This window comes from Delphinus delphis, chromosome 3 (genome assembly GCF_949987515.2).
Source record: "Delphinus delphis chromosome 3, mDelDel1.2, whole genome shotgun sequence".
Lineage (NCBI taxonomy): Eukaryota > Metazoa > Chordata > Mammalia > Artiodactyla > Delphinidae > Delphinus > Delphinus delphis.
Window position 1 is genome coordinate 125,073,913 of NC_082685.1, and position 10,922 is coordinate 125,084,834.

Below are 10,922 nucleotides of genomic sequence, written 5' to 3' on the forward strand. Positions count from 1 at the left end.
CATGTACAAAGGAAATTCTTAGCAGAACACATGGCGCTGAAAGCAAAAAGTGGAAGGACACTCAGATTTTTCAAACAAATCTAACACACTTTATTTTTGAGACTCTGGCTAGGATTGGGAAACAAGTCTCTTTCCATGGGACAAGACTATGTAACGTATTTCTCCAAATTACCACTTGGTACTGATTTCTCAGAAAGAGATGAGTCTTTCCATTCACTATAAGGAGGAAATAGCTCATGTTTTCTAATTTACAGTAATAAATACAGTAATATTTACATACATCAAAAAATTAATAAACCAAGAAAATTAGATTACATTTTTATTGCGAGAAAGCATGATTTTTCAAACTATATAATAGTAATCTGAAAGGTAACTGAAAATGGTTTTGTGGGCTCCATGTAGTTTATTACCATTTAAAAAATTGTTGCCTATAATCTGCTTTGTTTCTAAGATGTTTATACTTACCTATAATCTGCTTTCTCTTGTAGGATATTTGTCCTCTTAAATAACAGGTGAAGGTCAACAGCAGTTCAAGTTAAATGATGGCCCCTATAAAAATTTCTAACACGGGTGTGTCTTATCATATGTATACATAAGCTTCTTAAAATAAAGGTACCAAATTCATTTTGCATCACTGAAGAAAACCGATTTTCCAACACAAAAATATAAAGCACATAAGCATTTGGAATTAGTACAGACCCGTTCGTATAATTTTTAAAAGGGACAGCTTTCTTAAACGAAAGTATCAGTCATTCCTTCATTGCCATCCTGTTCACTCAACATATTACTAGCTAAAATCACACATTCTTAAGTAAACTCTTAATATGATTCTGAGTAAAAAAGACATGCTGCCCTGCATCTTTGCAGACCAAACATTTAGAGTTGGAACTGACAGTAACTGATTACCCATTGTGAAAAGAAAAGAAGCCAAGGATAAACAGATAAACATCTTAACAGTTGGCCAGGACATACTTAAGACAACACTGACTTTAATTGTTCAATTAATTGCAATAATTGTTCTTTAGACAACATGTTCCACGGAATCCTGATGTTTTAAGAAGGAAAGGTATCCGAGTCTCTCATCTGCAAAAAGGATGAAACTCAATGCACAGTTAAAATAATGTGGGTGGCCTTTTCCTCCTCAATTCCAGGGTGTACTCAGAATACAAGTGTGTAGGGCAGGAAATTAAAGACTGAAGCAAGAGTAGAAATATTTGCTTAATTCAAATCTGCAATTCCACCTTCCAGTATTGTTGAAATATTTTGGCTACGAAAAGTATTCTGTCTCCCAAACACTTTAGATTTCTTCATTGGACCAATACTAACCGCTGGAGAACCAAGTATCATAAAAAATTTCAAGATTGCTTCACCTAAAATTGAAACTCCCTCAGAACAATGCTGAGCACATCTGAGATGCTCAATACTTTCAAGAATCAATTGTAAGCAAATCAAACATCTCAACTCAGAACCACAATAAAAAAAACACATGCAACTAGTTTCAATTTTTTTTCCTTTTGTGTAATTTTTCATTAACCAAAAGACAAAACGAGCATAGGGCTCTCATTCAAATTTGTTCTATATCATTACCTTAATCTCAAAATTACATTCAATTAACTATATTATCATCAATAAACAAAACACCTAACTCTCAAAGTGCATTTAGAATCACATCTTTATATAATAATCTCTGGACTGTAAAGAAAATCAAAATACTCACAGGCCAACAAATTAGCCTTAAGTTAGCTGATTAAAATTTTAACCATCTTAAATCTAATAATGATCCCCTTTTACTGCTTTGCTACCCCCTAAATCATAAAATTTTAAGTAACAAATCTGAAAAGACCATGAGAATGTTTAACAAAGTATGAACAGAATTTCTCTCCCGAAAGTAACCAGAAAAAAAACAAAAAAACCTAGCTCCTTCCTTATACAAAAGACTAGTTTCTAGTTTTGTTTAGACATTTCTTGCTTTTAAATGATTGTTTAGTCACAAATAAGGAAATGGTGTTTCAAAAAAAAAAAATTAAGTGTACACCAGTTCTTCAGAAAGGGGACACACACACACACACACACACACACCCCAAAACAAAAAAAATGTGTTAATTAAAAACACAAGGATAACGATCCTAAGATTTCTTATTACAAAAGTATATGCTGCTAGTTTTAAGAAAAATCCAACCATAATAACAATGAAAATTAAAATTCCCCCCAAAACCTTGCCCATTCATTTGACTGCCCTCCTCCAAAGATACTCACTATCCACTGGTTGCTTGTGTACATTTTCCACATTCTTATACACCTATATGCAAGTCCATCTTTTTTGTTTTAAACAGAAATTGCAGCATACTACATGAACTGTTGAGTTGTCTTTATTTATTTTCGCTTAAAATTTTCTCTTTTTTTGTATTTTATTTTTTAACATCTTTATTGGAGTATAATTGCTCTACAATGGTGTGTTAGTTTCTGCTTTATAACAAGGTGAATCAGCTATACATATACATATATCCCCATATTTCCTCCCTCTTGTGTCTCCCTCCCATCCTCTCTATCCCACCCCTCTAGGTGGACACAAAGCACTGAGCTGATCTCCCTGAGCTATGCGGCTGCTTCCCTCTAGCTATCTATTTTACATTTGGTAGTATACATAAGTCCATGTCACACTCTCACTTTGTCCCAGCTTACCCTTCCCCCTCCCCATGTACTCAAGTCCATTCTCTACATCTGCGTCTTTATTCCTGTCCTGCCCCTAGGTTCTTCAGAACCTTTTTTTTTTTTTTTTTAGATTCCATATATATGTGTTAGCATACGGTATTTGTTTTTCTCTTTCTGACTTACTTCACTCTGTATGACAGACTCTAGATCCATCCACCTCACTACAAATAACTCAATTTCGTTTCTTTTTATGACTGAGTAATATTCCATTGGATACATGTGCCACATCTTCTTTATCCATTCATCTGTCGATGGACACTTAGGTTGCTTCCATGTCCTGGCTATTGTAAATAGAGCTGCAATGAACACTGTGGTACATGACTCTTTTTGAATTATGGTTTTCTCAGGGTATATGCCCAGTAGTGGGATTGCTGGGTCATATGGTAGTTCTATTTTTAGTTTTTGAAGGAACGTCCATACTATACTCCATAGTGGCTGTATCAATTTACATTCCCACCAACAGTGCAAGGGGGTTCCCTTTTCTCCACACCCTCTCCAGCATTTATTGTTTCTAGATTTTTTAATGATGGCCATTCTGACTGATGTGAGGTGATACCTCATTGTAGTTTTGATTTGCATTTTCCTAATGATTAGTGATGTTCAGCATCCTTTCATGTGTTTGTTGGCAACCTGTATATCTTCTTTGGAGAAATGTCTATTTAGGTCTTCTGCCCATTTTTGGATTGGGTTGTTTGTTTTTTTGATATTGAGCTGCATGAGCTGCTTGTAAATTTTGGAGATTAATCCTCTGTCAGTTGCTTCATTTGCAAATATTTTCTCCCATTCTGAGGGTTGTCTTTTTGTCTTGTTTATGGTTTCCTTTGCTGTGCAAAAGCTTTTAAGTTTCATTAGGTCCCATTTGCTTATTTTGGTTTTATTTCCATTTCTCTAGGAGGTGGGTCTAAAAGGATCTTGCTGTGATTTATGTCATAGAATGTTCTGCCTATGTTTTCCTCTAAGAGTCTGATAGTGTCTGGCCTTACATTTAGGTCTTTAATCCATTTTGAGTTTATTTTTCTGTATGGTGTTAGGAACTTCATTCTTTTACATGTAGCTATCCAGTTTTCCAAGCGCCACTTACTGAAGAGGCTGTCTTTTCTCCATTGTATATTCTTGCCTCCTTTTTAAAAAATAAAGTGACCATATGTGCGTGGGTTTATCTCTGGGCTTTCTATCCTGTTCCATTGATCTATCTTTCTGTTTTTGTGCCAGTACCACACTGTCTTGATTACTGTAGCTTTGTAGTATAGAATTGACTTGTTTTTACATGAAATATGCTGGTCACCTCTTCTTGTCAGTATATAAAAATATACTTTGTTTTTTCATGGTTGCATAGTATTCCATTGAGTACTACTTAGCCACTTCCCTTCTGATAGAAATTTAGCTTGATTCCAGATTTTCAGTATTGCAAACCATACTGCAATAAGCATCACTCACCGTAATGAACATCACTGTGCACTAATATCAATATATCTATGGAATAAATTCCTAGAAATGACACAAAAAGATTGTGCCAAACATCAGGGGAGGCAGCATCCCACTCTCCCACCTCCTCAATCAATTCTGGGTAATGTCTACCTGTGTGCCAATGTGGTGGATGAAAATGGCATGTCATTTTTGTGTCTCTCTTAGTGAAGATAAATACATTTATTAATAATTTGCATTTCTTTCTGAAATGTGTTGTCCATTTTTCTACCAGATTATTCATGTCTTTTTTCCCCCAGATTTTTAGGAATTACCTGCCAGCCTTTGGTCAAACATGTGGCAAATATTTGCCCCAGTTAGTTGCTTAACTTGGTTCATCATGTTTTCAATCCTACAGAAACTTTTAGATTTTTTTAAATCAGGTAACTTATATCTGTCTCTTCCTTAACAATTCAAGTTTCAGGTCCCATTAGGGATTTGCCTGCTCTCTCCCAGGCAAAATTTTTGGGAAAATTTATGTGACTTCTAAATCATTACTGGAATGTTGTCAATAATATTTACATACAAGCACCTTACCTTCAGCAATAGCTCCCACCCCATATATCATTAGTTAACAATAATAAGCCAACAACACTGCCTCCAAAACTTCCCATAATCAACTGATGAACAGCTCTGTACCAATTAAATATTGCTTACAGCTGCTACATCAAAGGTTTAATTTCTTTTCCTTTAAATTTCTTTTTCTTAAAATCTAGGAGTTGGAAAATAATAACTAAGCAAGTATGTTTAATTTCCGGGAAATCCCAATTCTCTGTCCCTCAATCCTTAAATAATCTTCAACATTGTAAGTGTAAAATAACCTTAAATAATCTTCAACATTGTAAGTGTAAAATAAAGTCCAACAACTAGATTGTCTGTATTGTATCTATAATTTAGTCATCTCTACAAAAGTCAAAGAATACTTCCTGTACAAACAAACTTGTAATTTTGCAATAGCAGAAAATTGCTTATGATGCTATCAACAGAGTATTCTGTTCTTTTCCATTTCAGGTTATGAAGCGAAAGGGTTCTACCTCAAATCACAAAATCATAAATTAAGCTTCATGTTAGTTCCAATTCAAACCACCACTCAGAGCTAAATTAGATGGTTAATCTAGCCACTCTCTCTGTTCTTCTTTAAGAAAAAAAATCTTGGTCATAAGTTTTCTATCTCAGTGCCAGCTGCCAGGCATTTAACAGCCTTCCATCTCTAAGCTGACTGGCACAACAAGTAATACAACTTGGAAGTTAAGGAAATTGGCAGAACTCAGAAGGGAAAAAAGAATATTTTCCACAATTTGTACAGCACTTGTTTAGCACGTATGTTAAGTGTTTCCAAAGGGGTGGTCAACTCTTCAAACTATATAAGAAGCATCTACTTCACATCAACCACTGCCAGCTCCATTCAGTGGCCTCCTTCTCCTCCCGGGACTATTCAGAAAGTTACTATTTTCTTTACAACTCACCCCGGCCTCTTCACCAATGAAAGCAGGCAAAGCCCACGCTGTGTGTCTGTCTCCTAGAGAAGATTGCATCTTTTATTTATCGTCCCTTGGCTTTATTTTCACAGTGAATTCCTGGCTTAAATGCAATCAGCCAAGAAACCCTCCCTATGTGCTCTCCTGTCATTCCTCATTGCTTGCAAGCAGAGTCAAGCACAGAAGGGGGAAAAAAAAAACTCAGCATTGCCAGCCAAGCCATAAAAACTCACAAACTAGTTATACTGAGAAACCATGGATGTGCTTCAATCTATTTCAACCAGGCAGGAAACGGGGGGGGGGGGGGGGGGGCATAATAACTTGAAAGGCTGTTAATTAGATTTTTTTTAAAGAATGGATGGCCTCAGAAGTTAAAACCCCCTCTAGACATAAGGAAAGGGGTATCTAACCTAGAAAAGGCAACACTGGGGGCTGCCTTTACAAATAAATGACCATGCAGAAAATCACGTTTGCAGATTGCATCAGAATTCAAAGTAACCAGATAGGATTAAAACAAATCTTTAAGTCTCTCTTGGGTCCCCACCAGCCCCCCACCCGACTCCCAAAGAGAAGGATAAAAGGAACTGACTACGGAAAGAGAAGATTAAATAAAAAATCAGAGGCAGTGATGCTGCCAAACCTCTCCCCATTCATTAGGAACCGTGCTCACCACCACAGTTTAAATAGACAGCAATATGAGAAGGGGGGGTTAGAAAATACGTCGTTTTGCAATCAGGAGAAAAATACGGGGAAAGGGGAGTTTCACTATAGCATTGTTCTTTTCCGTGCAGCTCAAAACATCCCCAGCGCTACAGCTGAAAAAAATATCTGACCAGAAAAACACACTGGAGGGTGGGGGGAGGGGGAGGACAGGGAAAGCTTTTAGAATTCGGTATTTGAGAAAACTCTCATGGTCTGTCAGAAAAAGAAGGGCTGTTTAGCTTTAAACCACAAGTCCTACTCTCGCCTTTGTCAAATATCTTCTACTTTACAAGCCCCGAAAAGAAATAAAGAGACTCTTTTGTTTGGTTTCCCCTTTTCGGAGGGTGACAGAAAACTGAAAGGGGCACAAATAAACCTGAAAATGAGAACAAAGTGCGGGGTCGTGCCCGGCTGCCAGGCGGTCGCGCAGGGAGGGACGCGGGAGCGGCCGCGGAGCCCCTCCGCCTCACGCTCCTGCAGCCGCCGGCCGAGAGCGCCAAGCCCGTCACCGCTCCCCACGGATCGCACAGAGCACGACCCCCGGTCCCCCGGGCGCAAACCGAACTCCGGCGGCAGGAGCCCCGGGCACGCCGCTGCCCCCCGGAACGGGGAAGAACCAGCCGCTCCCGGCCCGGCTCGCGCCCTTTAATTAGGGGGCGTCCTCGCGGGGAGAGGTCCCTCAGGAGATGGGTCCAGCCCGCCGCGCGGCCCCGAGACGGAGAGGCGCGGAGGAAAGGACATTTAAATCCCGGGGCGGCCGGTGGAGCTCGCCCGGGCCAGTCCAGACGCCGCAGCGACCCCCGGAGCTCCGCGGCCGCCAGCCCGTCGAAGCCAGGAGAAAAGAGCCAGCCGAGTGGCATTAAAATGTATTTCCCTCCCTCAAATGGAAGGGGCGGGGGGTGAGGAAGGGGGGGAAGAGGAGAAAGAAAGACGAGCGAGCGACAGACAAGGGGAGAGAGGAGGGAGAGCGCAGAGCGCGGCCCGGCCGCCGTTTCGGCCCCGGCCGGCATTGTCTGTGCGGCCCGCGCTCCCTCCCCCGCCCCGCACGGCCCCGCCACAGACACCCTCCGCCGGAGCCCGGCCGTCACCCCGTGCCTTTGTCCACATTCACCCCCCAAAACAGGCGAGCAGCCCTCCAGGACGTGCTCCCCGGAAGAAGGGCGGGGAACCGAGCGGGCCGGGGGCACCCGACACCCACCCCGCGGACCCCGCGGAGGGGCGCGTCCTGCTGATTCATTTCCCCCTCGCGCTGGCCCGTCCGGGGAGACAGGGGGCGGGGAGGGCGGGGAGGAAATGGGCGCTCCGCTCTGGAGGACTATCCGGGACGGTGAGGGCACCGGGCGGGGTGCGGGCGCGCGCTGGGCTGAGGGGCTGCCGGGAGGGGAGGGGAGAGGAGGGGGCGGGCGCCCCCCCGAGGGACTGACGAACGGACAGACGGCCCCGCGACTGCCCCGTGACTCACCGACTTGCAGGACGTTGTCGACGCAGCCGCTCTCCAGCAGCGCGATGCCCCGGCGGAAGGGCAGCCGTGTCTCGTCTCCGCCGTCCGCCGACCCGGCGGCCCCCGCCGACGGGGCCCCGGCCCCAGCGGCGGCGGCGGCGGCGGCGGCAGCGGCGGCGGCGGCCGAGGTGGCGGCCGGCGAGGACGAGGAGCCGCCGCCGCCTGCGCCGCCCGCGCCGCCGCCCGCGCCGCCGGGGCCGCCGCTGTCTTCTCCGGGGCCGCCCGCGGCGCCGCCGCCGGTGTTGAAGGACGAGTACATGCAGATCTCCCGCTCGCTGCGGGGGAAGGACCAGTAGACGATGCGGCGCTGCACCGGCTCCGGGATGCGCTCAAAGCGCTCCTCCACGCGCTGGAACGGCCACTTCTCAGCCACCTTGCGCGCCGCGATGTCCAGCAGCGACTCGGGGCTCTGGGTCTTGCCCGGCGGCAGCAGCCCCAGCGCTGCGCCGCCCCCGCACGCCGCCGCCGCCGCGCCGCCCGCCCGCGGGCCCGGCCGACAGGCAGAGCTGTAGCCGCCACCCGCTCCTCCGCCGCCGCTGCTGGCCCCGCCGCCGCCGCCACCGCCTCCGCCGCCCGGCCGGCAGCAGAGCCGTTTCGCGGGAGGAGGCTGCTGTCCGCGCTCCGCCATGACCGCGCCGCTTCTAACCCGACAGCGGAAGTGCCAGGACCCTATAAACGGCACAAGGAAGCGCGACACGCACACGCCGCCGCGACGCCACGCTGCCATCTAGGGCCCGCCGCTCCTTGTACGGGCACAAGAGGTGAGGCCTTCACCGTGACGTCGAGGCTGAGGCGGGGCCCCGATAGGGGAACCTAGGGCCAAGGGCGGGGCCTATGCAAATCGCTGGACTGAAACATAAATAGAGCGCTCAGCGGACACGGGGGTAGCGGGGGCGCTGGGGTTGGGTTCCCGAAGGGTTGTGAGAATGTCAGACTGCTGTGACGCGGGGGGCGGGGCTCAGGCGGGGTTCCCGGGGGAGGGGGCGGGCCGCCTGGCCTGGCCTAAGGTGGGTGGGTCTCTGCGCCCCCTGCCTACTCAACTTCCCCCTCCAATTCCCAGCCTCCCTTTGATGTCCAGCAAGTGAGGACGCGCCTCGTGGGTCGCAGCGGGGAGGGAAGGGGAGATGGGAGGTGAGCACAGGGGAGGGGTCCGGGCTAAACGGGGGGCGGGGCCCGCGGGTCGATGCCCCACCCCCCGTCACAGCCTGACCGCCGGGGGAAAAGCCTCTGGGCGGAGGAGGTGCTTTCAAAACAAAGAAATGCGGCGTGGAACCCGGGGGACTGGGGTGGTGAGGAAGGCGGAGGAGGTGCGGCTGAGGCCGTCCGGCCGCCCGCTTCCCCTCCAGTCAGCCCGGAGGAGCTCCCCCCACCGCCAGCCCGAGCTGCGGTGCCGGAGAAGAGGGAGGAGGCTGCGTTAGGCGGCTGTTTTCCAGTTCACTTTTGCAGACCAAGGCGGAGAAGAAGAGCACCAGCTCCGCTGCCCCTCTTGGCTGCGGCGCATTCAGCCCCGAGCCCCGCGTGCGCTCTGTCTCGGATACCGAGCCGGCCAAAGTGTCCGGAAACGCGCAGAGCGCTCGGAACCTGTCCCGCAGCTGTGCGACGCGCGTCTCGAGCTGGCCGCTGCCGCCCCGCCCTCGCGCTCCTTCAGCCCCGCGGGCTGAGAAGCCGGCCCGCCCGCCGGCGCGGAGCTGGGGAACTTGAACTGGCCCCAGCGGCCGCTCTGCAGAGATCCCGCTCCAGGCCCGGGGGTGCTCCGCCTCGGGGTAGAGGGCACACCCGGGAAGTGGATTTAGCAAACACACCTTTGTGAGTACACACGCCACGGGCGCGCGCGCACACACCCTACGGGCGCGCGCGCACAGCCCAGCCGTCTGCAGACGGCGCGCCCGGGCCGCTCGGCGGCGGACGGTGGCTGCGAGCGCGCTCGGTGCGCACTTAGATTTGCAGCTCGCGTCCGCCCTGGGCGCCGGGCTGCGGGGAGCCCTGGCGCTCAGGAGAAATGCCGCGCTCTCTGCCGCCCTGGCGGCGCCCGAACGGCCCATCCTCCCGGGACAAGGCAGCGTGGGGGGCAGGCGAGCGGAGAGCCCAGCTTGCTGGGGCTAGGGCGCCGGTGAAGGCGAAGTAGCTAGTCCCGGCTGAACCCGAAACGCCGCGGACATTGTTCTTCGCACTCTCCAGAGCTCGGTTGAATCTGGGTCCAAAACACAGACTTAATTACCACATTAGAGGCATCCTTACTCTTTGCCCTGCTTTCTGTTTTTCCGGTAAACCCTGTCACTGATAACTGTCGCTATTGTAAAAGATAGACGTATCTCCTTTGACACTTTCGCATCTTTTAAGGTTATTGGCTGATACCCACCTGCTCGCCTCGTTGCCTGGATTTAAAGGGATAAGAGCGCTCCCGAGTTTTAAAGAAAATCGCCCACTCAGGGCCGCGGCCCCGAAGACCTCGAGCTCCAGGTCTTGGCTCTTCCCCTCTTCAGGCCTCACCGAGCCCCAGGCTGCAGGTCCCCAGGGGACCTGATGCTGGCAGACTTTCCATAGCTGCCTTACTAGTTAGGAAAATGTTGGTGACATTATGTTTTTGTATATCCATCTGGTATTTTTCTGGGCACCTCCTCAATGCTTAGGAAAAGGCCTGGGCAGAAAACTGGAAGACTATCTTTATGGGCAAAAGCGAGAGGGAAGATTTTTCCTCCAGTTCTATTTCGGGGTTTCTTAAAAAAATAAAAGTTTTTAAATTTTAAAAAAATATAGGTGATAGAAGAAAGTAAGTCAAAAAGTAAAATTTGGGTTCCATTCTGTCTTCAAACACAGTCATGATAGGACTTAGGCTTGTGTAATGTGTAGGTTACAAAAGAATTTTCATACAGGTACAGACAGAATCACTGAACTGGAAAGTTAAAGATGACAAAACTCATACCCCCAGACAGGGTAAGTGACTCATTCAGGGTCCTACGTGGTGTTAGTGGAAGAAGTTAATTCATACTGAACAGGAAAGTAGACACCTTTGGAGGTGCCTAATGTTTAGAGATCTTGATTTTGTATTGAACCAAAGAGACTGG

At 47.9% G+C, this 10,922-nt stretch overlaps 1 protein-coding gene across 1 annotated transcript in view; it reads right to left on the reverse strand.

Moving 5' to 3' along the window:
• The window catches only part of ZSWIM6 (zinc finger SWIM-type containing 6), a 203,193-nt gene extending 194,682 nt beyond the window's left edge, over positions 1 to 8,511 (reverse strand). Inside the window, exon 1 of the mRNA XM_060009444.1 lies at positions 7,819 to 8,511. Coding sequence (XP_059865427.1) covers positions 7,819 to 8,485 — 667 coding nt within the window. The 5' untranslated portion in view covers positions 8,486 to 8,511. The remainder of the gene's footprint in view (positions 1 to 7,818) is intronic.
• Positions 8,512 to 10,922: the final 2,411 nt, after the last annotated feature.